Source organism: Herpailurus yagouaroundi, unplaced genomic scaffold (genome assembly GCF_014898765.1).
Source record: "Herpailurus yagouaroundi ecotype Mexico unplaced genomic scaffold, PumYag 140, whole genome shotgun sequence".
Classification (NCBI taxonomy): Eukaryota; Metazoa; Chordata; class Mammalia; order Carnivora; family Felidae; genus Herpailurus; species Herpailurus yagouaroundi.
Genome location: NW_024412395.1, coordinates 19404710 through 19431269, shown reverse-complemented (window position 1 = coordinate 19431269; position 26560 = coordinate 19404710). Strand labels below are relative to the sequence as shown.

General features: G+C 44.6%; 1 protein-coding gene across 1 annotated transcript in view; it reads left to right on the top strand.

The window, feature by feature from the left end:
• LCT (lactase) overlaps positions 1–26560 on the top strand; it is a 50681-nt gene that overhangs the window by 10745 nt on the left and 13376 nt on the right. Inside the window, exons 3-9 of the mRNA XM_040474952.1 lie at positions 863–946; positions 5632–5734; positions 7004–7079; positions 11138–11867; positions 15746–16391; positions 20321–21871; positions 22545–22813. Coding sequence (XP_040330886.1) covers positions 863–946; positions 5632–5734; positions 7004–7079; positions 11138–11867; positions 15746–16391; positions 20321–21871; positions 22545–22813 — 3459 coding nt within the window. The remainder of the gene's footprint in view (positions 1–862; positions 947–5631; positions 5735–7003; positions 7080–11137; positions 11868–15745; positions 16392–20320; positions 21872–22544; positions 22814–26560) is intronic.

The window sequence follows — 26560 nt, the reverse complement described above, 5'->3', positions numbered from 1 at the left end:
TGCAGGCCAGAGACTGGGCAGAGGGATAGATATGTCCAGGACCATGAGAGCTGTGCTCTCGGATAATACAGTGGGTCAAGCTAGGGTCAACTAGGGTGGGCTTGAAAACTGTGGCCTGACAGTAGGCCAGTGACGATAGCCTACAATTAAAACAAAGCCCCAAACCCCTGTAGGTCTGCAGAGATCACTGCAGATCCTGTGGGTGTCTGAGTGCTCCGCTATCTCCATCCCAGCAAAGTGGGACGGCTGTGAGGAGGGGGCTGACCAGGGCAGCTCTGGCCTCTGACTCCATTAGTGCTCACTTCTTTGGTGGAAACCCACCATTTCTGGCATCCAGTACTTCATTCCCTCATTTAAATCTTTAAAAAAAATTTTTTTTTGAATGTTTATTTATTTTTGAGAGAGAGAGAGAGACAGAGCATGAGCAGGGGAGGGGCAGAGAGAGAGGAAGACACAGAATCCGAAGCAGGCTCCAGGCTCTGAGCTGTCAGCACAGAACCCAACGTGGGGCTCGAAGCCACGGACCGTGAGATCATGACCTGAGCCGAAGTCGGATGCTCAACCAACTGAGTCACCCAGGCTCCCCGTCATTCCCTCATTTAATCATATACATTTATTGAGCACTTACTGTGTGCAGAGCACTTTGCTGAGTATGTGGTGATATATTCCCAGCAACATGCAGGCACAAGGCCTCCACACATTCTCACTCTGTCCCAGCTTCTCCTCTACCTGCTTTTTCCTGGAAAATCTCACTTTGGACTATCCATTTAGTAGGAGGAGGAGAAACAAAAAAGGATACTTCTGAACAGTACTTTATCTTGAAATTGCTTATGTTCTAACGATCCTATTTACTTATTTCTAGGGCACCGTCGATTTCCTCTCTCTTGATTTGTTTTATGAATGCCAAAGTGAGGCAAGTTTGCCACAGAAGTTGAGTAAATTGCAGGTAATTTGAGCCATTTCCCATATTGATGAACGGTGAAGCTTCCTGACAGCATGTTAGACATTTTTTTTAATGTTTATTTTGTTTAGAGACAGTGTGTGTGAGCTGGGGAGGGACAGAGAGAGAGAATCCCAAGCAGACTCTGGGCTGTCAGCACAGAGCTAGATGGGGGCTTGATCCTATAAACCATAAGATCATGATCTGAGCTGATTCCAAGACTCGGACGTTTAACTGATTGAGTGCCCCAGCATATTAGACATTTAATGCTCTCGCTGATGTGTGAACTGAGCTATTCCATGCAGAGCCAGCAGACCTGCAGAGCTGCATCTGGGTAGATCTCCAGTGAATGCATTGCTGGAGAACATTGCAGGGTCAGGCAGTCCTCCCTGGAAGAGGTAATGAGGGTTGTCTTATTAAGGTAAATATCCCACATGGATCTCTTGTGTAGATATCTTAGAATTGAAATTCCAGTCAGTGTTCATCCTAAGATTTAAAAGGGCTTTTCATGGATGGTGGTTGTGGTTGCACAACAACGTGAATGTACTTAATGCCACTGAACTGTAAAAATGGTTATGATGGCAAATTTTTATTTTTTTATTTTTTATTTTATTTATTTTTGATCTTTTTTAATTTTTTTATTTTAATATGAAATTTATTGTCAAATTGGTTTCCATACAACACCCAGTGCTCATCCCAACAGGTGTCCTCCTCAATGCCCATCACCCACTTTCCCCTCCCTCCCACCCCCCACCAACCCTCAGTTTGTTCTCAGTTTTTAAGAGTCTCTTTTTTTCTCTCTAAAATCAAATACTAATTTTTTTTTTTACATTTATTTATTTTTGAGAGATAGAGACAGAGTGTGAGTGGGAGAGGAGCACAGAGAGAGGGAGACCAAGAATCCGGAGCAGGCTCCAGGTTCTGAGCTGTCAGCACAGAGCCCGGCGCAGGGCTTGAACTCACCAACTGTGAGATCATGACCTGAGCCGAAGTTGGGCACTCAACCCGACTGAGCGACCCAGGTGCCCCGATACTAAATCTTTTTTTAAAAAATTATACATTACTCTAAAGGCTTCCATATATTATATAGTTCATATAACTTGAATTAATGGTTCTTCAGGTAAAATGCACACACCAGCAGCATCACCTTGGAAATGCAAATTCTTTTTTTATTTTTATTTTATTTTTAAATTTTTTTAATGTTTATTTATTTATTTATTTTAATATATGAAATTTATTGTCAAATTGGTTTCCATAAAACACCCAATGCTCATCCCAAAAGATGCCCTCTTCAATACCCATCACCTATCCTTCCCTCCCTCCCATCCATCAACCCTCAGTTTGTTCTCAGTTTTTAAGAGTCTCTTATGCTTTGGCTCTCTCCCTTTCTAACGATGGCAAATTTTATTTATGTCTCACCACAACTGAAAAAAAAAAAGACATTTCACACCCAGGTCTGCTGAATCAGATGCCAGCTATGGGGATCTTCCTGTAACCTCAGGCCCTTCCTTCCCGTTCCCAGGATTGTTTTCCTCAAGTCTAATGATTGTGACTATTTAGAGAAAGTATGTTGGATGCCACCTACCTACCTATTAGCTTTCTGTCCTATGCTTGGTCACTGCTGAGCACCTTCCTCATGGAAGATAAATCCCCAATTCCCTGGAGTCCTGACTGTTAGCCCATCTCCTAACAGGTTAGAACAGATTGCACACCCAGGGGCTTCTCTCTGGCCTTCCTGGGTCCTAGCAGTATTTCCATACTTACCCCTGAAGAGCTGCCCTCTCACAGGCCTCTCCAGGGACACCTGGCCACCAGCATTCACCCGTGTCTTCCTCTTGCCTCTGCAGGTGTGGGTTATAAAGCCACTCCCCTCTGCTTTCAGCCCTGTGCCTCCTGGCTTTGAATCCCAGCATCCCCACCATAGGCAGGGTGGATTGTTAGAGGAATTACCTGTTTAAAGGCCAAGCTCATCAGTGTCAAACCCTCAGTGCTGCAACTAGGTGGGAACTCCATTTGACCCGAGGCTGGAAGCTTGAAATGGACTAATTAGCATCAGTCCCATCCCTGTGTCTGTGGGTTTCCTGCTGACCTTGTAGGCACTGCCGCTTTTATTGTTTACAAATACTATGATCTAATAATCAAAGACAGCAGATGCATTCACAAGATATTTGAGTAATAGCTGCTATGACTTTAGTGCCTGCTCTGTGCCCCGCACCGCGTGGGGCACTTTATCCTCATGTTATCCCTTACAGCAGACCCCAACACTTAAGAAACTTAACCAAGGTCAGACATGAGGTAGTGAGCAGAGCTGGAATTGGAAGCAGGGCTTTCTCATGACACCACACTCCCTCTGCAAGACAAAAATAATTCCAAGGTGTTGGGGACATTATAATGAGGGTGGCATTTTTGAAAATCATGTATAATTTTAGTTGTTTTTGCAAATATCTTCTTACCTGAACCCAAACTGGCTTGACCCAGAGACTGCACTGGTGGGCTTGGTGGGCCAGATTTCTGGGCCGTAAGCAGCGCTGAAGTAGTGTCTTCAAGGCCTGCTGATGCCTGTCACACCTAAACCTGTCTTTTGTCTTCTTTAAGGACTTCAACCAGGGCTTGTTCCTCAGCTAATGGGTTCATTGTCTGACGTTTTAAAACTGTCTGGGTTAGGCAGATGGAGCATGCCTCAGAGAGGCCATCAACAGAGCACTGGCTTAATTTCTGCTTGAGGATGTGGTTTACAGTGTTTCTCTTTTGACATCAAAACGTTTTCAAGAAGGCCTGCTCCCCCCGTGTCTGGATAAAGCTGTGAACTCTCAGTTGAGAGCTGGCCAGCCGAATAGTAAAACCCTCCTGGACAAACTTGGCAGCCTTTTATTAGGAGTTCTTTATTCCTATTATTTCCTTAGGTAGGGATTAGGTTCCAGATGCTGCATTTGACACTTCAGATGTAGCTCTAAAGATTCAGGATGACCACTTTCATCACCAGCTATGAGGAGAGAACTGAGCTGGAGAGGAGACTGTCCCTCTCTGGGCTCGTTGGTTTACAGGCGTATACCATTTCCCACACAGCACATCCAGGAGAGGAAGAACAGCTCTCTCCCCAGGCGAGGGGCTGACTTGTGTCCCCAAGAACCCGGATCATTCTGCCCACTGCTTCCTTCGGAGCGTACCCTTCCTCCTCATCTGGGGTCCTCTCACCCTGCTCCTGGAGGCTTGAAGGCCTGGAGGAGCAGGTCCCGCGCTGTCCCATTCCCGTTTCCTTCCACTCTCCCCAGAGCACCTGCACATCCTTCTCTGAGCCTCAGGGACCCTGAGCTGCTGCTCTTCTCACCAGCACACAGGTGTTTTCGGGCTAGAAGACATCCTCATGCCCAGCACATCTAAATTCTGCAGGAGGTGCATGAGCAGTGCCCCTGTCCTCTGAGCAGGTAAAGGCTCTGCTCACCCAGGAAATTCCCCACTCAGCTGAAGGCTCCTTCAGCCCTCCTGGCCCCCACTGTGTGTTGATCTTTCAGGAGAGAGAAAATCCTCGGTCCCCTTAGCTGTTGGGTTCCCCTGCATCCACCCAGCAAGGGAAAGAATGAGGACTGTATGAGCTGCACCTCCTTTAACTGTGGTCTTGGGCAACTTAGCTTCTCAAGGCTGAAGGCACTTTATCTGTAAAGAAGGGGCATTGTTGCAGGTGACTCTGAGAAAATAAAGAATGAGCCTGCCTTCTTTGGAAGTAGTTGCTATCGGTATCTCTCAGTGGCTTTTAACTCCTCCGAAGCGGAAAAACTTGATGTGGGGAAAATGACCAAACCCAACCTCGTCCCCAGAAAAGGTAATTGAAAGTGAAGTCACACAACATGTTTCCTTTGACAGTGAAATGGCTTAGAAATGGGAGAAAAGTGGGGCGCCTGGGTGGCGCAGTCGGTTGGGCATCCGACTTCAGCCAGGTCACGATCTCGCGGTCCGTGAGTTCGAGCCCCGCGTCGGGCTCTGGGCTGATGGCTCAGAGCCTGGAGCCTGTTTCCGATTCTGTGTCTCCCTCTCTCTCTGCCCCTCGCCCGTTCATGCTCTGTCTCTCTCTGTCCCAAAAATAAATAAACGTTGAAAAAAAATTAAAAAAAAAAAAAAAGAAATGGGAGAAAAGTCACACCTGTTCCATTTGAATGAGGGCCGCTTTATCATCATTATTCTTATGGAAAATGTGAAATATGTCTACAAGAAAAGTATAACGAAGCCATCCCCAACTTCAAAAGCTGTCGACTCACGGCTGATCTTGTTTCATCGATGCCCCATCTTTCCCTTCTCAAGTCAGGTTGTTTTGAAGCAAACCCCAGACATGCATAAATACTGTGATGGTGGCGCCCGATTAAGCCTCTTATAGTGAGAAAGGCCCCTAACATGAGTGGATGGCCTTGTCCCTGGTCCCAACACAGTGCCTGGTTGGGCACTGTAAGCCTTGTAAGCATGCTAAGCCTATCTCTTTGGTGTCGGTTGATGGGGAGGGTGTGGCCGCTGTTACTGAAAAGTGTAGCTCATTCTCCCTCTGAGTCTAGAGTCTGCTTCCTTTCCTAATTGAGATGTCTGGAGGTCCTTTCCCAAACCGGAGTGAGGTTCGTAACTTCTCATCTTGAAAATCTATCCTTGTTATCAAAAGACTTATGCTAGGCAACTCCAATTCACTTGTTGGCCTTTATCTTTTTCAGAATGTTGAGCCAAAAGTAAAAATTTTCATCTTCAGTCTAAGATTCCAGGACTGCCCCTCCACCAGGAAGAAGTCAGCCAGACTGCTCTTCGGCCTTCTCGAGGGTGAGTGGACCATTGCTGGCGAGGTTTTGAGTCACATTTGGTGCACTGGCTTGGCAGTAGCAGTCCTCAAAGTCTGGGGTTCCAATAAGAGGAAGGACCAGAGGAGGGCTGGTCTGAGAGCCCACCCCAGACGCCTTGGTACCCTCTGTCCCTTAGCTCCCACTGACCCAAGAAAGACGAGGGGTTCTGTATAAAGAGGACAAGGATGCCTCGGTCTTGTGTAAATAAAGGCCATCAGGCCTCAGGTATCAGGTGTAAGCAGGGGAACTGCTCTGTGCTTGTGTGTCCCCTTCCATTACCCATTCCTCCGATATCTCACCTTTGCCTCACTCTGCTTCCTCTTATTCACGTCCCCATTTCACTTCAGCTTGCACATGGTCCCAGTGGGCACCTCACCAAAACCTTCATGTCTAAGACCCACAGCTCATGGACCATCTTCTCTGTGCTTCTTATGTCAAATTCTTGAGAGTGAATCTGACTGGGGGTCCATGGATCAGGAGATCACTCCTGGTCCATTCGGGTCAAGGGAAAGGTGGATTCTGTTAAGGCATCAGGGGCTGAGGATCTACTAGAGACTCTGCAGGAAGGATCTGAGGGCCACATTCCTGGGTGTCCTGACATCCATCCCAGTCACCCTATAAGGCAGAGTATGGTATAAGTCAGTAGTGCCCTTTTTACTACCTGTAACCAGTACTGAGCTGACTTCACAGATCTCCTGACACTCATCCATAGATACCACTTAATAACCCTCACCCTAACTCATTTTTTGATGGCATACCGATCTCTATTCTTAAGTTCCATCCCTTTCTAAATGGCTAAAATGGTCAATTTTATGTTGATACATAGTTTACTACAATTTAAAAAAGTCCATCCTTTTCTGATGTTTGAGTTCTTCTAAATCAATTGTTCTCCATGTGTGGTCTCCAGACCAGCATCATCAGCCTCACCTGGGACCTTGTTAGACATTCAAATCCTTGAGCCCTATGTCAGATGCACTGGATCAGAAACTGTGAGGTGGGCCCAGCAATTTGTGCTTTACAAGCTCTGCAGGTGATTCTGATGCACACAGAAGTTTGAGAACCACTGTTCTAAGTAGGTGGAAATCACTTCTGACCTCCTTAGTTCTTTAGTCCATGGCATTTTCCAGGGAGCTTAGAACAATTGCTTGGAGTTTGGGTGTGTTGTATATATAAGGAAAACGATTGATGGCAATCATGCATATTGTTGGTTGGACTTCAGGGAGAATTAATTAAACTTCTTCTTTTACAGCCATAAATAAAAGCCAAGTGATCACCATTGGGTTTGATCTCAATACTTTCCTGAGCTGTTCAAGTTCCAAGAAAAGGTAATGTTAGATTTCCTGCTGAAGTATCAATAGCTGATATTTGCAGAATATTCTTTCATATGTGTGATCTCATGGGACTGTTGCCATCTGCCTCTCGCCAGTGATTTTACCATGGCTGTTCTGTAGGCGAGAGATAAAGGCTCAGAGGGGATGGCAGAGGGAGCCTGTCTCCCATTGCATCTTACCTGGGGCCCACATGGTCCTGCATCCTCTCTTGTCATTCTGCACTGGTGACCTTTGCAGTTTGTCCAAGTGTACACAATGAGTAGAGCTGGTATCTGAACCCCTGTCTTCTAATTTAAGATCTTGTTGGAGACAACCTGAGTTTGTGGAACAGCAGCCTGGGTTAAAGATATATCTGACCACCCCACTGAAGTTACATGTTCTGAGTAAGTGAGGTTAGTTCTGTATACCTGTTTCCTCATGTGATATGTAAAACATCTTCCCCTCGAGGAGATAGCATAGGTAGGAGATTGAACTGTTGCACTGGGGCAGAAACCTAACTCAGTGGTGTTCTAAGAAGAGGTTGTTTTTGGTTTTTGTGGGTTTTTTTTTTTTTTACTTTTTTATTTCCTTAAGTAATCTCTATACCCAATGTGGGGCTTGAATTCATGACCCTTCAAGATAAACAGTCACAGGCTCTACCAACTGAGACAGCCAGGCATACCCTAAGAAGAGGGGTTTTAATTTATGTGGGGTTGCAAATAATTTCTTACCGAAATTATGGCTAAAATACCAAAATTTGTAAATGGCATACTTTAAAAAAATATTAGAGCAGGTTGTAGGTTACCCCCATAATGACCCTCTCACAACACTCAAAATCCGACGTGCTTCCCAACTGAGCATGAAAAGGATGGTGTGGACTCCTGAAATCATTGTTGCACTATATGCTAACTAATTTGGATGTAAATTTTAAAAAAATTTTAAATAAAATTTAAAAAATAAAATAAAAACCTAAAAGACAAAAAAGACGTGGGCCAACCACGTACAAATGACATCCTCTCTCCACATGACAAACCTAAAAGACAAAAACCTAAAAGGATGGTGTGGAAACCAGGAGATGGTTGTTCCCCAGAAACGTCAGCCTTCCATGGGTATGTTACACATGTGAGCTTCATGGACCATGCATTGACGAAAGACAAAGACTGGAAAGAATCATTTGGCTTCCCAGACTTTGAGCTAGAGCTCTCCTTACCCTACCTCAGACTGCTAGAAAAGCTCTGTCCAGGGTCACTAACTCAGTTGCTACCATCTTCTTGTGCTTTTCCTCTCCTAGCACTTGCGTATCTCAATCTGTTGTTCAGTCCTCTCAACTCACTTCAAGCTCCGCCGGTTAAACCAACAGACCCCGAGTGGCTGCTACTGTCAGGCTTTGTGCTGGGAGTATGAATGGTAGAAAGAGCAGATAGGTCAAAAGTGCTCCCTGACCACACTCGGAGTCAGCTGAGGATTACTGGGCTATGTCTTTTCAGAAAATAGAACTCAAGAGGCCATAATGAAAGGGTTACCCAGAAAGCTCAGTAATTATAAAACCACAAGATGCCACATGATATCAGCTCCAAGGTTCTCCCTCTAAACTTGGCCTGAGGCAAAGGTCCAACACTGGCTGACATTAAACTAACAGCTGGGGATCCTCATTCAGGGGGATGTTGGTGGAGAGTCTGCTGGGGGCCAGGGCAGATTGAGGGGGGTTCCAACAGGAGTAACATCCTTTTCTCTTTGAGAATCTTAGACCTTGGAAGGGAAGCAGAGTGGCCCACAAATGACTCTAATACCAGATTGTGGCAGAAGACAAAGCATTGCTCCCCAGAAGGGGGAGAAAGAGCATTATCTGGGATGCTCTGAGGTGGCTGGGGGCAGGGGAGGAATAGCTGAAGGAGGGCTACCTGCAGGGCCTGGGCATAGAAACTGAGGCTATGCTAAATCTCTTGAGAGATACTCAGTATACTCATACTGAGTATGTTAAATCTCCTCCCAAGTTAGGTAAACCTGAACTTCCAGCATTAAAGCTTTTAGAGCAAATTGAGGGGTGGCTGGCTGGCTGGCTCAGTCAGAAGAACATGTAACTCTTGATCTCAAGGTTGTGAGTTCTAGATCCATGCTGGGTGAAGAGATTATACATACATACATAAGCAAATAAAAAAGCAAATGAATAATTAAGCAGTCCTTTAGAGCAAATTGTATTTTATCCAGGGACTGTTTGTTTCTTTCCTCAAGACTTCATTTCTTCCAAGCCAGGAGGACAATCAGGATCAGGAGTTTTAGGTCAGAGTAGCTGAGTCTGTTCATTGAGTGGGTGTCACCTGTGTCCCTGGTTGTGCTCCAGAGACCTGTATATATTATGGATAATCCATAACTATAGATCACCCTCCACCCCCACTGCTGTTTTAGCAAATGTGAGTTCGTTGACGCTTCGTAAAATAGGAGGTACTTAAGTTTGGAAGACCCAGATTTCTCTCCATTGGACAGAGGTCCCTCTGCAATGTCCCTGTCACTTTTACCAATTTTGTGCTCTGGGCTAACCACGCACAAATGACATCCTCCCTCCACATGATGGCCATTGGACAGGAGATGCCCTTGTACTGCACCCCCTTCCACCATCCCCCTGCGATTCCCCCTCCAGACCAAACACATCCACCTACACCAACCCTTCCTCAACATTGCCCTCTGCTGGTGTAACTGCCACATGCTCTCTTACAGTGCCTTCCAGCCTGTAGGCCAGGACTTGGAGATTGGTAAACCAATTTAGGGTTTGTTTTGAAACATGAGAAGAAAATGTTTTATTAAAAAAAGAAAGGAAGAGGGGCGCCTGGGTGGCTCAGTCGGTTAAGCGTCCGACTTCAGCTCAGGTCATGAACTTGCAGTTTGTGAGTTCAAGACCCGCAGCAAGCTCTGTGCTGCCAGCTTGGAGCCTGCTTCTTATTCTGTGTCTCCCTCTCTCTCTACCCCTCCCCTGCTTATGCTCTGTCTCTCTCTGCCTCTCAAAAATAAATAAATGTTAAAAGAAAATTAAAAACAAAAAAGGAAGGAAGGAAAGACAGGAGAGAAATGGACTAGAATAAAATAGAAAATAGAGTGCATTCATGTAAGGATAGCATTTTTACAGTATGTTTTATTTCAAATATATATATTTATCTGAATTTATATATATGAAATATTTAAAAATCTATAAATGTCTACACATCTACAAATACAGTGATATGTGGTTAAAAGCACAGACTGTATTCTACAGTTTGTAAACTATGTGATTAAGGAGAAGTTCTCATTAAAAAAAAAGATGTGGGTTCATTTACATTACAAAGGCTGGAGATGGATGATCTACAGTAGGTACAATCATCAGGAATCCAGGCTTCTGCCTTAATTTTTGTCATCCTTAACAAGGCTTCCACCTTATTGTCCAGTATGACTGCATGAGCTCCTGCCATTGTGTCCATAATCCAGGCAGTATGAAGGAGAAAGGAGGTTGTAGCTGGTGTTAATATTTAGCTGATGCACATCAGTAGAGCTACACCAGTAATTCAGTTATTGAAATACTTTCTTCCATACCAGCTGACAAACAGGTGCTGGTCCCCTGATGCCCAGAATATACTCATTTCTTTGACTCTCAATCTCCTTCTCTATAGGATACGGTTAAATAATTGTAGTCCTTATCTAATAAATTCGTGAAAATTAATGGAGAGACCTACATTCATATCACAGTGGCCAGCACAGAATCAAGGCATAATGAGTTAAAGCCATCATTATGATTAGCTATGTTTTATAAACAGTAAGAAGAAAAAGCATGGCATCAGAACTAAAGACAGTATTTGAGGACAAGCTAATACACAGAACGGTAGGCTTGGCACAGTGTTTGGAGTCCTGCAGAAGCAATAATAACTCACCTAAGAAGAGGCAATAATAGTAATTTTCCCATCTACCAGGCACTTGTGTGGCTTTTGACTCAGTGCTTCTCGAACCTTTACTAATTACACACATTGCCGCCATCCATCAGTCTGGGGGCGCAGGTAACCCGCAGGGTCATTACTCACCGTGTCCTTTCCGTCTTTCGGATCCCGCAGCGGGCCCTGCTCTCGGACAGACAGCGCGCCCCTCCAGACCGCCGCGCAGCCTGCCCTAGGGACCGCAGCAGGTTCCTCCTCGCCGCGGGGCTCCGCCTACCGGAGAGTCTGGGGAACATTTGCCAACCAATCCACGGCCGAAAGGGACGCTTTCCTGCGGGAGGATTTCCCCGAAGGCTTCCTCTGGGGCGTCTCCACGGGAGCCTTTAACGTGGAAGGAGGCTGGGCCGAGGGCGGAAGAGGGCCGAGCGTCTGGGACCACCTGGGTCGCCGGCACGCCTCCGAGGGCGCAGCAACACCGGAGGTGGCCAGTGACAGCTACCACAAGGTGGACACCGATGTGGCCCTGCTTCGCGGCCTCCAAGCTCACGTCTACAAGTTCTCCATCTCCTGGTCCCGCATCTTCCCCACGGGGCTCGGGCCCGGACCCAGCCGCCAGGGCGTCGCCTACTACAGCAGGCTCATCGACAGCCTGCTGGACGCGCGCATCCAGCCCATGGCCACGCTCTTCCACTGGGACCTGCCCCAGGCCCTGCAGGAGCGCGGCGGGTGGCAGGACGACAGTGTGGTGGACGCCTTCCTGGACTACGCGGCTTTTTGCTTCGCCACCTTCGGGGACCGCGTGAAGCTGTGGGTGACCTTCCATGAGCCGTGGGTGATGAGCTACGCGGGCTACGGCACGGGCCGACACGCACCGGGCATCTCCGACCCGGGTGTGGCCTCTTTCAAGGTACTTCTCGTCCTTGCAGTGCCGCCTCACTGGAGGAGAATTTGGCTGGGAGAAAGTCATTGTCTCTTCCAGTCAGAATGCGTTTACTTTTTGTGCTTTAAAGGAAGCCAGAGGGAGGGAAGGCACCATAAATAGTTAATCACCTTATTTTGTCCAAATACTGCTGGCACTTTGACAAGTTATTACATCCTTGGAACAGTGCTGGTGGATGAGGGAACTGGGGATCAGAGAGGAGAAACTGTTTCCTGATGGCATCGCTACAGGGTCAGCAGTTTGAAGCCAGAATCTGAGCCCGAGTCTGCTTGAGTCTACAGCAGATTTTCCTTGTCATGCAGGACTCTTAGTTGCATGGGACAGAAAAACCAACCCAGACAGACTTAAGCCAAGTGGGAGTCCATCAGCTCGGGAAACTGAAAAGTCTGGGCTTTAATATGATTTTTTTTTTATTTTTTTTTCAACGTTTATTTATTTTTGGGACAGAGAGAGACAGAGCATGAACGGGGGAGGGTCAGAGAGAGAGGGAGACTCAGAATCGGAAACAGGCTCCAGGCTCCGAGCCATCAGCCCAGAGCCTGACGTGGGGCTCGAACTCACGGACCGCGAGATCGTGACCTGGCTGAAGTCGGACGCTTAACCGACTGCGCCACCCAGGCGCCCCAATATGATTTTTTTAATGTTTATATATTTTGGGAGAGTGAGAGAGAGCATGAGTTGGGGAGGGGCAGAGAGAGAGAAAATCCCAAGCAGGCCCCAAGCTGTCAGCACAGAGCTGGCGGTGGGGGGGGGGGGGGGGGCTCGATCCAACTAACAGTGACATAATGACCTGAGCTGAAATCAAGAGTCAGAGGCTCAACCAACTGAGCCACCCAGGCATCCCTGAAAAGTCTGGGTTTTAGCTGGTCAGAGTGGAGCTTGATCAGATCCCAAACAATGCCACTAGTACTCAATTTCTCTTCTTGCCCCTCCTTGTTGGTTTTCTACTTGGGCTGCTTGGTAACCGGATGGTAGCCGCCATGCTCTCCTATGTCAAGACCAGCAGGAAAGAAAGCTTACCTCTCTTCTGGCATTCCCAGCAAACGTGTCCCTGTGCCTTATGCTTGCTGCATGGGTTGCATGCCCATCCCTGAACCAATCACTAAGTTTAGGCTGGGAAAATGTTGTGCAGTGACTGGTCTGGGTCCGGGTCTCAGCTCTACCCCTCCACACATTGGCTGAGAGGTGGGGAGGTGGAAAAGGAAAAAGGGTTTGGCTTTCCAGAGGGTAGGCAGGGTATCATTTCCATAAGAAGGGGATGTATATACTGGAGACAAAATTTTAAGTAGCTTAATATGGGCCCTTTCCAGCATTTCTTTTTTTGCTCAGATCTCCCAGAAAACTCACCAGCTTTCCCTGACATCCATATTCAGGATGCACATGTTAGCCTGGCTTTCCCCTGCCACATCTTGGGTTCTGTTCTGAAATAGGAGTCTTTTGCCTTGCCCTATGCTAGGTGTTAAGGAGGATGCATGACCCATATCCTCAAGATTTAATACTTTTTGGAGATGATACAAGTAAATACACATAAGAAAATTAGAGAACAATCCAAAATGTCCACACTCAGAATGAGCTAAAATCAATGACTTGATGAAATGCCAAAAATTAGAGTGAAGTCAAAGCTTCCACTCTGCTCTTGTTCAACAAGAGCATACACGCCAAGAGAGAACACTCCTCAAAATGGAAGGTTTGAACCTTTCTGTTTGTCTCCTTGTTGTAAAACTCATCCCAACCTCTTCTCCTGGCTTCTTACCCCTACAACTGTGGCTCCTGGAAAGTCCACACCACCTTTCTCCTTCAATTCTTGCTTTGATTCATTAGTTAAAACAGTATAATACCATTAAGGGAAGATGACAAAGAAAACAGTTCACTCATAATTTTGCCCATATGTCCTTCCAGTCCTTGCATTCACAGTGTACTCACAGAGTGCACTAAATTCAGTGCCTTTTTAAAAATTTTTTTAATATTTATTTATTTTTGAGACAGAGACAGAGCATGAACAGGGGAGGGTCAGAGAGAGAGGGAGACACAGAATCCGAAGGAGGCTCCAGGCTCTGAGCTGTCAGCACAGAGCCCGACGTGGTGCTCGAACTCACAAACCGTGAGATCATGACCTGAGCCGAAGTCGGACGTTTAACCGACTGAGCCACCCAAGCACCCCTTAGTACATTTTTTCAAGTAGACTTTATTTTTTTAATGTTTATTTATTTTGAGAGGCAGAGAGAGAGAGAGGTGGGGGAAGGGCAGAGAGAGAGAATCCCAAGCAGACTCCATGCTGACAATGCTGATGCAGGGCTCAAACCCACAAACCATAAGATCATGACCTGAGCCAAAATCAAGACATCAGATGTTTAACTGATGGAGCCACCCAGGTGCCCCAAGTAGACTTTATTTTTTACAGTGGTTTTAAGTCCACAGCAAAATTGAACAGAAGTTACGTAGATTTTCCATATACCCTCTGCTCCCACGCGTGCACATTTTGACATCCCCCACCAGCATGGTACATTTGTTATGATGATTGAACCCACACTGGCTGTCATAATCACCCTAGTGCCCATTTCTTATCTGACATGTCATTAACACCTTTCCATGTTCTTACATGGCCACAATGACTGGTTTTGCTAGTTGTTTCATATTCTGCTGAGCCCCCTGCCTGATGCTGACTCAGTTAGAAGGCACACATTCCTGCCTTTTGGAAAGAAGCACAGTTTGCCATTGGAGTTTAGGACCCTGTTAAGGATTAACATTTGCAACATGAGAAGCAATGAGGAGTTTGACTTCCTAAGGCATATTTTGATCTGAAAGTCTTCAAGAGTAAGTGTCATTATCTTCAGATGACAAAAATGAAAAAGGAAAGGATGATAAGCAATAGCAATCTCCCTCCTACACCCCAAGTGTCTGCTTGGTGCTCTATATACATGATCTTATTTAGTCCTCTTAAATGAATGCATAATTACCACTTCTTGCATACAAGGAAACTGAATGAGAAGCAAGTTAGTGACAAAGTCAAAATTTAAGTCTAGTTTTGTTATACTCCAGACACCCTGCTTTTGCCCGTTTTCCCATGGCACTCTGCCAAGGAAAGCTGTTAACTTTTGTAAGACCTTGAGTTAAGTCTACAAAGAGATTCCTGGTCATGGGTTTTCCTCCTAGATTTCATTAAGTGGAAAGAGCAGGTAGGTTAGAAAGAATTGTCCCATCCCTTCTGTGTCAAATAAAATGACCGTTCCAAATTCGTTGTTGATGAATTATTCAATAAGCACTTACTAAGAACAAAGTCAGAATAGCATCATGGGGGACAATACAGGCCTAGAGTCAGGCTTCTTGCATTCTACACCTCTCTAGATCTTGTTCCCCTCATCTGTATAGTGGTAATAATAATTATACTGTCACACAAGACTGTTGGGAGGAGCTTATGAGAGAATTCATTAACAATTTTTTACTGTGAAATATGGTTATTGATGCTACTGCTATTGACTTGTTGATGGTGATGTTGACTTGTTGATGTTATTGGCTGTTGATATTGCTGGCATTTGTGTTGATGATGTTGATGTCAACATTGTCCATGTTGATTTACTGACATTGTTAGCATCAATCTTAACTACTTTTTGATATTGTTGACTTGTTGATATTGGCATTGACTGCTGATGACTTCCTGATGTTGTTGACATTGATGCTGTTATTGATGTGGACATTTTCATTGTGGCTATTTTATTAACATTGGTAACATTATTGACATTCGTATTAACTTATTGTTGTAGACTTGTTATTGGCTTGTGGTTGTTGTTGGCTTTGCTATTAGTTGTTATTAAGCACTGTATTTCTTTCTTTTTTTTCCTCACAAGGTGGCTCACTTGGTCCTCAAGGCTCATGCCAGAGTTTGGCACCACTATAATAGCCACTATCGTCCACAGCAGCAGGGACGTGTGGGCATTGTGTTGAACTCAGACTGGGCAGAACCTCTGTCCCCAGAGAGGTCTGAGGACCTGAGTGCCTCTGAACGCTTCTTGCACTTCATGCTGGGCTGGTTTGCACACCCCATCTTTGTGGATGGAGACTACCCTGCTGCCCTGAAGGCCCAAATCCAACAGAAGAACCAACAGTGCCCCAGTCTTGTGGCCCAGCTCCCTGAGTTCACTGAGGCAGAGAAGCAACTCCTGAAAGGCTCTGCTGATTTTCTGGGTCTGTCTCATTACACTTCTCGCCTTATCAGCACGGCCCAACAAGATTCCTGCATCCCTAGCTATGACACCATTGGAGGCTTTTCCCAACATGTGGACCCTGCATGGCCTCAGACCTCATCCCCTTGGATTTATGTGGTGCCCTGGGGTATAAGGAGGCTATTGCAGTTTGTATCTTTGGAATACACAAGAGGAAAAGTTCCGATCTACCTGGCTGGGAATGGCATGCCCATAGGGGAGACTGAAGATCTCCTTGAGGATTCCTTGAGAGTAGACTACTTCAATAAATATATCAATGAGGTGCTCAAAGGTAAGAATGGTGGATATGCTGGTGATTGGAAGGTGGGTGGTACTTCTCCAAGTCTTCAGATTTCTGTTTAATGAGACAAAGACAGTCTCCTAAGAAAATGAAGCCAAAAAGTAGTGTTAGTAGTAATAGCATGAGTCCTTCATATCAGCCTCCTAGCTGTTTCCCCCAGAAGCCTCAAGTGTTTGTTCCTATGTTCTTATTCCCTATAATGCCGCCTCCTACACTCTGCCCATTTGAGTCCTATCCATTGATCAAAGACTCATCATCTTTTAACACATTCATTTAACAAATATTTATTCAGTGCCTGTTATGTACTGCACATTGCACAAGACAGTAAGGGTAAAATATTGAGCAAATATCATCTTTTCCCATAGGACCCTCAGAGTTTACAGAGGGTCACAGACAGAAAATTGTAATAAAGGATGCCAATGGCATTATAGGAGGGGACTCCAACCCATTAAATCTTCCCTCGTTGTTCTGGCCACATTCATCTCCATCTCCTTAAGTCAGCTATAAAATCTACATTCCACATCATTCACTTTGATCCCATTAATTCATATCGACTGCACCAGTCTTACCTAACATAGTTTCATACGTCTTTTTAAATTTTTTAAAAGATTTTTTTAATATTTATTTATTTTTGAGAGAGAAAGAGAGTTTAATACTTTTTAATGTTTATTTTTGAGAGAGAGAGAGCACGAGCAGGGGAGAGGCAGAGAGAGAGGGAGACACAGAATCCGAAGCAGGCTTTAGGCTCTGAGCTGTCAGCACAGAGCCCGATGTGGGGCTTGAACTCATGAATCATGAGATCATGATGTGACACAAAAAGCTGTGAGATCATAACCAATTGAGCCACCCAAGCACACCTAAATTTTTTTTATTTTAATTCTAGTATAGTTAACACACAGTGTTATATTTGTTTCAGGTGTACAATATAGTGATCTGACAATTCTATACATTGCTTAGTGCTCATTATGATAAGTGTACTCATAATTTCCTTCACCCATTTAACCCCCCCCCCCTCTCTGGTAACCATCAGTTTGTTGTCTATGGTTAAGAGTCGGCTTCTTGGTTTATCTCTTTTATTCTTTGTTCATTTGTTTTGTTTGTTCCACACATGAATGAAATCATATGGTATTTGTCTTTCTCTGACTTCACTTAGCATTTTATCATCTAGATGCATCCATATTGTTGCAAATGACAAGATTTCATTCTTTTTTATGGCTGAGTAATGTTCTATTATATATAAATACCACATCTTCTTTATCCATTCATCTATTGATGAACACTTGGGCTGCTTCCATAATTTGGTTATTGTAATTAATGCTGCAGTAAACAGAGTGCCTATATCTTTTCAAATTAGTATTTTTGTATTCTTTGTAAATACCCAGTAGTGGAATTACTGGATCACATCATAATTCTATTTTTAATTTTTTTTTTTTTTTGAGGAACCTCCATACTGTTTTCCACAGTGACTACACTAAGTTGCATTCCTACCAATGGTGCATGAGGGCTCCTTTTTCTCCACATCCTCACCAGCACTTATTATTTCTTATGGTTTTGATTTTAGCTATTCTGACAAGCATGAGGTGATATTTCATTGTAGTTTTGATTTGCATTTCCCTGATGATTAGTGATGTTGAACATCTTTTCATGTGTCCTTTGGCCATCTGGATGTCATCTTTGGAGAAATGTCTGCTCGTGTCTTTGGCCCATTTTTTACTTGGTTTATTTGTTTTTTAGGTGTTGAGTTGTATCAGTTCTTTATATGTTTTGGATATTAATCCTTTATTGGATATGTTATTTTCAAATATCTTCTCCCATTCCAGAGTTTGTCTTTTAGTTTTGTTGATTGTTTCCTTCATTGTGAAAAAGCTTTTTATTTTTATATAGTCCCAATAGTTTATTTTTGCTTTTGTTTCCCTTGCCTCAGGACACATATCTAGAAAGATGTTGATATGGCTGATGTCAGAGAAGTTACTGCCCGTGCTCTCTTGTAGGATTTTTACGGTTTCAGATCTCACATTTAGGTCTTGAATCCATTTTGAGTTTATTTTTGTGTATGGTGTAGAAAATTGGTCCACTTTCATTCTTTTGCATGTAGCTCTTCAATTTTCCCAACACCATTTGTTGAAGACTATCTTTTCCCCATATGTCTTTTTATTCCAAGTAAAAAGGAATGGCAAATAATTTTCATCTCCTATATCAGCACTAATCAAGTGATATATGGCTAGTCACCTGCCTAGAGGGCTATACTGAGAAGATTTCAAGGCCTTGTGTAGATTCAGAGAGAAAGAGTTGACTAGCAATACCTACCCTGGGCACTGCAGTTAGGAATGGAGACACCTTAAGGAGTGGAGGCCTCAGTGTTCATGAGGCCAGACACCCTCTCTTTTACTTTGCTTGTGTTCTCAGCATCAAGGGTACAATTCTGTAATCTTCACAATCTTGGAATCCCTCTAGGACATATCTCAAGAGATCTTTGAAACAGCCTTGTGCAGAAAATAGGGGCAGAGATCATCCTCCTGGGACCATTGTGAAAACTGATGCTCTGAGAGATTACATGGTGTGCCCAAACAGCCAGTGAGTGAAACTATAGGCCTTTCTATCACTGGCTCATCAACACCCACTAACCTATGAAGCTTCTATTCATTTTTGTTTCTAGAGCCTTTTACAGCCTGGGACAAAGTAGGTGTTTACTAAATTATTCATTGAATGAATAAATGAATTATATAAAATAAATGAATTGCCAGCCTCTTATATAGCCAATGTTTGTTGAGAGGCTGTGTAATCTGATAAAAATAGGGCTTAATACTTTGCTGGTTCCCAGTTTGAGCCCAAAGCCATTGCTTTACTTTGACACTGTTTTTTGGTTGACTCACTAGATGCTTTTTTTTATTCTCTCACAGTTCTGCAGGCCAGAAGTCCACAATGGAGATGCTGGTAGGGCCACTCTCCCTCCGAAGTCTCCAGAGGAGACTCTTTCCTTGCCTCTTTCAGCATCTGGTGGCTCCAGGCATTTCTTGTCTGTTGGCTGCATTGCCCCAATCTCTGCCTCCATCTTCGTGGAGACCTTCTATCTTTCTCTTTTAAGGGTGCTTGTCATTGGATTTTGGACTCACCCAGTTAATGCCGGATGATCTCATCTTAAGATCCTTAACTTAATTACATCTACAAAGACCTCTTTTCCAAATAAGATTACATAAACTTGTACCAAGTTAAGATTTGGACATATCTTTTTGGGGACCACCATTCAGCTCACTGTACCAGGAAATACCTTACTGTAGGCGTTATTTCTCTTTTTTAAGAGGGGATGTGTGATCATTTTATGTCAGTATTGCTAGACATAAGGAAAAACAAAAGTATATTTTAAATATTAAATGATTTATGCATTCTATAAAAAAACAAGGAATCCTGATAGTAGCAGATGGGACACATGCTTGTATTCATTTTGAGGCAGGGATGGCCTTCTGGATTGAGATTTATGACCATAGATGTGGCCTGATGATTTGTGGGCATCTTGTGGATTCTCTTTTATTCATTCTGAGGAAAAAGGGTTAACATTTTTGGGGTAACTTAAATCCCCTCCAAAACGTGCATATGAAAAGGAAAACCTTTAAATAGCAACATCAGTAACAGAGACTATTTTTATTTTATTTTATTTATTTTTATTTTTTATTTTTGAGAGAGGGAGAGAAAGCATGAGTGCAAGCAGGGGAGGGGCAGAGGGAGAGGGAGAGAGGGAAAGAAGCCAGAGCAGGCTCCATCGTCAGCACAGAGCCCAAGGGTGGGGTTCAGGAGGCTCTCTCCTGACCGACTGTGAGATTGTGACCTGAGCCAAAATCAGGAGTCAGACACTTAACCAACTGAGTCACCCAGGTGCCCCATAGAGATTTGAAAATAATCCAAAGTTTTGTTTTTCTCCATAGCTATCAAGGAGGACTTAGTGGATGTTCGATCTTACATCACTCGTGCCCTCATGGATGGCTTTGAAGGCCCCTTTGGTTACAGCCAGAGGTTTGGACTGTATCATGTCAACTTCAATGACAGCAGCAAGCCAAGGACTCCCAGGAAATCTGCCTACTTTTTCACCAGCATCGTTGAAAAGAACGGTTTCCTCCCCAAGGCCGTAAAGAGACTGCCACCACCCAGTATAGCAAACTTCCCACGTAAAATCAGAGCCTTCACTTTTCCGTCTGATGTGCCCTCCAAAGCTAAAGTAGTTTGGGAAAAGTTCTCCAACCAACCCAAGTTTGAAAGAGATTTGTTCTACCATGGTACTTTTAGAGAGGACTTTCTCTGGGGCGTGTCCTCATCAGCCTATCAGATTGAAGGAGCTTGGAATGCTGATGGCAAAGGCCCCAGCATCTGGGATAACTTCACCCACACACCAGGGAGCAATGTGAAAGGGAATGCCACTGGAGACATTGCCTGTGACAGCTATAACCAACTGGATGCCGATCTGAATATGCTTCGAGCTTTGAAGGTGAAGGCCTATCGCTTCTCTATCTCCTGGTCTCGGATTTTCCCAACAGGGAGAAACAGTTCTATCAACAGACACGGTGTTGATTATTACAACAGGCTGATCAATGGCTTGGTGGCAAGCAACATCTCTCCCATGGTGACACTGTTCCACTGGGACCTGCCCCAGGCCCTCCAGGATATTGGAGGCTGGGAAAATCCTTCCTTGATTGAGTTGTTTAACAGCTATGCAGACTTTTGTTTCCAGACCTTTGGGGACAGAGTCAAGTTCTGGATGACCTTTAATGAGCCCACATACCAGGCATGGTTGGGTTATGGCTCAGGGGATTTTCCTCCAAAGGTGAAAGACCCAGGCTGGGGACCTTACAGAATTGGCCATGCAATCATCAAAGCTCATGCCAGAGTATATCACACTTACGATGAAAAATACAGGCGGGAACAGAAGGGGGTCATCTCTTTGAGCCTCAGTGCACACTGGGCAGAGCCCAAGTCCCCTGAGATCCCGAGGGATGTGGAGGCAGCTGACCGAATGCTGCAGTTCTCACTGGGCTGGTTTGCCCACCCCATTTTCCGAAACGGAGACTATCCCGATGCCATGAAGTGGAAAGTGGGGAACAGGAGTGAGCTTCAACACTTAGCCACCTCCCGCCTGCCAAGCTTCACTGAGGAAGAGAAGAGGTACATCAGGGCCACAGCTGACGTGTTCTGCCTCAACACCTACTCCTCCAGAATTGTGCAGCACAAAACACCCAGGTTAAACCCACCCTCCTATGAAGATGACCAGGAGACAACCAAGGAGGAGGACCCTTCATGGCCTTCCACAGCAATAAACAGAGCTGCACCCTGGGGGACACGAAGACTGCTCAACTGGATCAAGGAAGAGTATGGTGACATACCCATTTACATCACTGAAAATGGAGTGGGGCTGACAAATCCAAAAGTGGAAGATACTGATAGGATATTTTACCACAAAACCTACATCAATGAAGCTTTGAAAGGTATGTGAGAATTCATGTCCCCCTTACAGAATCTTCCAGCATCCATATATCATGTGCCTGACATGGTTTGGCAAAGTGGATTACAAACCATAAACAAGTCTCTCTTAGGCTCTAACTCCATAATTCTTTTCCTGTCGGGGGTTACATATCCCTTTGGAAATCTGAAAAAAAAGCCATGGTCATCTACCCAGATGTACACATACAGAGTCCCCACACAAGTATTTTCATGGGTCCATCCATTCATTATTGAGCAACTACTATGTGGCAAGTTCTATTTTAAGTGCAGTGAACAAAAAGATAACTTTCTGTTAACATGGTGCATATGTTATATTCTGGTGAGTTTCATGCACCCCAGAGCAAGAAAGTCTTTTCTAAAACACATTTCTATGTGTAACTTATACAGTGGGCTGAGACTCTTGATTTCAAGCCTGTCCCTTTACCCCAACAAAAGAATTTGGTTTTGCAAAGATTGGTCATTAATACTTGCTATGAGGGCATCAGTGCTGGCAAAAAAAGAAGGTGCTCTGTCCATCTGGGCATACATTAATTGTGGGTACGAGTAAATGGTTTAGGACTACTGTTTTAAGTGATGTGCCAGTACTTGTCTAGGGTTCTTGAGAACCTCACCCTCCAGGTGTAAAGCTCTTCTCTGCTCACTTTGGAATGTTCCCAGCCTACCGACTCGATGGTGTAGACCTTCGAGGGTATTCTGCATGGTCTCTGATGGACAACTTTGAGTGGCTGAATGGCTACACAGTCAAGTTTGGACTGTACCATGTTGATTTCAATAACACGAACAGGCCTCGCACAGCAAGAGCCTCCGCCAGGTACTACACAGAGGTCATCACCAACAACGGCATGCCGCTGCCCAGGGAAGACGAGTTTGTCTATGGACAGTTTCCCGAGGGCTTCATCTGGAGTGCAGCTTCCGCCGCATATCAGGTGAGAAGTTCGGGGCAGTTCAACGACAGCTATTGCAGACCTACTATGTGCCAGGCTGTGGGCTTGGTGCTAGGAGGGCAGGCAAGAACAGGGGATTGCCACAGACCTGGAGCAGGAAAGTATGGGTGTCGTATACGGAATCTGGGAGGTCCTCTCCACAGATAGACCAGCTTCCTCACATCCCCCAATTCAGGCAGACTCGTGGCTGCTTGGGCTATGCTGAGAGGGACGTAGGCAGGCAAAATGGAGCAGGTGGACCTGGGCACAAACACTTAGGCAGAGACCCGCAAACCAGAAGATTGTCTGCTGGAATATGTTCGTTTCTCACCTAGTCTCTTCCAAGCAGGCAGTTTGCTCAGAATGGCTGTCACGTGGGCCTGGGCTTGTTTTGATGTCCTGGCAGCATCATACTGTAACCTTATTCATGCCCAAATAAGCTCAATAATACAGAAAATACAAGGGTTTTCCTTTTTTCACAGAAAAAGATAAAAAGCAAAGAGTCACTTGCCCAGGCAGCTAGTGGAGGTCCCTGCTTTACATCTTCTGCCTCCATTCATTTTCTTTGAAGAAGGAGTGGAGGCTCTGTGTTCCCTGCGGACCCTGGGCAGAGTCAGTGCTGTGAGCTGACCTGACTCTGGGTGTGCTTGTCCCTTGGGTTTCCTTCTAGTCAGCCACAGCTGCTGAAGATGTTTTTGAAGGGGGTGAGGGTGAGCTCCTCCCAGATGGCTGCACTACCAGGTCACAATGAAGTCTCAGACTAAATTAAGCTATGTCCAGACATTTATTAACTACATGTACAAACACAAAACCTGTTCATGTATCCTATTCTGTAGACTGGAGGAAACCTCCATTCTTGGTCCTCTTCGGTGCTCTGGCCAACACTTTACATGAAAGAAACACTTGAGGACATGCCAGGGTTTCAGAGACAGCGTTCTGTTACTGTTACTGCGGGCAAACAGAGTCCTCTGTAGCAAGGTTTCCCCAATTTGGCCTGATTGACATTTGCATGGATAATTCTTTGTTGTGGGGCTTTCCTGTGCACTGTAGGATGTTAAGCAGCATCCCTGACCTCTACCCACTAGAGGTCAGCAGATTCCTCCCCAAGTTGTAACAACTAAAAATGCCTGTAGACATTTGCTAAATGTCTCTTCGGGGACAAAATATTTCCTGGGTGAGAACCACTATCCACAGGTTTACAGCTGGACACAGGAAGGGTTAGGAATTCATTCTAGGGCACAGGTGGCAGACCTTGTAGGATTCTTAAACACTGTCCATGCAAGGGAAAAGGAGTGTCCTTGAAAAGCTTTTAGCCAACCCACATCTTGAATGATTAAACTGGCATTAGCAAGCACCCATTTCTATTCATTAGACAGCAGGCACAATTGTCACCATTTGAAACATTATGTGGTCTAATTAGCAAAGAGTTAAGTGTGAATCAAGAATTGATTAGAAGGGCTTATACTGTGGCCTTCCTGATTAGATACTACCTGATTGTGCATTCTTTTTTTTTTTTTTTAATTTTTTTTAATGTTTATTTATTTTTGAGACAGAGAGAGACAGAGCATGAACAGGGGAGGGGCAGAGAGAGAGGGAGACACAGAATCTGAAATGGGCTCCAGGCTCTGAGCTGTCAGAGCTGTCAGCACAGAGCCCGTCGCAGGGCTCGAACTCACGGACCGTGAGATCATGACCTGAGCCGAAGTCAGACGCTTAACCGACTGAGCCACCCAGGCGCCCCTATTGTGCCTTTTATTTGGAAATCCTTTTGAACACAGAGAAAAGTTGAAGAAATAGTAGAGGACTCCTGTATATCCTTTTCCCATATTTCTCAACTGTTAAAATTTTACCATTTGCCATATTTTCTGTGTGTATGTGCACACACATATATATAGTATATATATGAAACTGATTTTATCACTTGAATAAGAAAGTGTTTACCAGGTTTCTCTACCATAAAATTAAGTATTTTATAGTTATAAATAATAATTATTTTGTGGGGATCTACTTGGAGACTACATAAATAGCCTTTTCCTCATCAAATTTCACCCGCTAGTTTTAGCAGCTGTTGATAATCTGTGCCTGAATCAGTTATTACTGTGATAGGTGACAAATGGTGATTTTCTAATTTCATGATTCCTCTTATATTTATCAGGGGGCATTCAACAGAAAGGTCAAACTTTGACTTTTCTCATATTTATGCATACTATATAAATATGCATCAGCAGTATGGCTGGATGCAGTCCTATTTTATTCAGTGAGTTATCATATTATTATTTAGATGTCCACATTTTCCACATTTTGCTATGGGGAGTGCCTTTTAGCCAGATCCTGTGTCCTTTTCACATGGCCCATCATTATTTGAGCACTTGCTTAGTTCTTTCTTGTACAAGATGTTCCAGACTCAGCTTATACCTTTTCTGTCCCAGCCCTGTAATCATCCCTTTGTCTAAAGAACCCTTTCTCTTACTGGATAGGGGCGTTTAGAAACCAAGATCTAGGTGCTGGATATGCTCACTGTTACTGGGGTGTCGTCATTCTAGAATTCCTCTAGCTAGGAAATTCACATATATATGCACAAAAACACGTGCACTTGTATGTTATTTCTATATCTACCCCATCTCTATGTGGATTAACAACATTTTTTTAATGTTTATTTATTTTTGAGAGAGAGACAGAGCGTGAGTGGGGAAGGGGCAGAGACAGAGAGAGAGAGAGATACAGAATCCAAAGCAGGCTCCAGGCTCTGAGCTGTCAGCACAGAGCCCAATGCAGGGCTTGAACTCATGAACCATAAGATCATGACCTGAGCTGAAGTTGGACACTTAACCATCTGAACCACCCAGGCACCCCCTATCTCTATGTAGATTTTAAAACATGAGTTCATACTGATACCTCCAAATCCAATCCACAGGCTCGATGCCAGCTTTCCCATTGCCCATATTTATATCTCTTTTCTCCAGTGGTGAAAAATCTAGCTCCTAATAGCCTCAACATGGTTACTTATTTCCTTAATCCCCCTGCATTAACTGATCTCTTGCACTGGTACCTTCCTGCTGGCCCTGAGCCCACTTGCATGGGGCTGTGCAGGCCACACTGGGGTACGTGTTCTTGATCAGGATGCCAGCAATACCTTAGCTCCATCCAGTCACATAACATCATGGTGTATGTGTTATATTGCTTTAAAGTAAATTACAGGGGCATCTGGGTGGCTCAGAATGTTAAGCGTCCGACTTTGGCTCAGGTCACGATCTCACGATTCAGGAGTTCAAGCCCTGCGTCGGGCTCTGTGCTAACAGCTCAGAGCCTGAAGCCTGTTTCAGATTCTGTGTCTCCCTCTTTCTCTCTGCTCCTCCCCTTGTGCTCTGTCTCTCATAAATAAATAAACACTAAAAAGAAGTAAATTACAGAACTTGTACCTATCATACTACCTAAGCCTGTAAGTAGGCATTTGCTTAGTGGCTTATGGTCACTTTCCCTAAAAGGTGGGGGGCGGGGGGAGGGCAGAGGGAGCAGAAGGAGGCACAGAAACTGTGACCCAGGTCCTGATTTGAAATTCTGCCTCCGCAGCTGGCATCAGTGGTATTCGTTTGACTGTGATTGGGGCTGGAGGCATGTGATTGTTCATTCAGACTTTTAGTGCACAGCTGCCATATACCAGACACTGCTACATTAAGTGCTGGGACACCAAGATGAAAGTCACGATGCCTGGGCCTCAGAGTCTCAGGGAAAGTCAGTCAGCAATCCCGT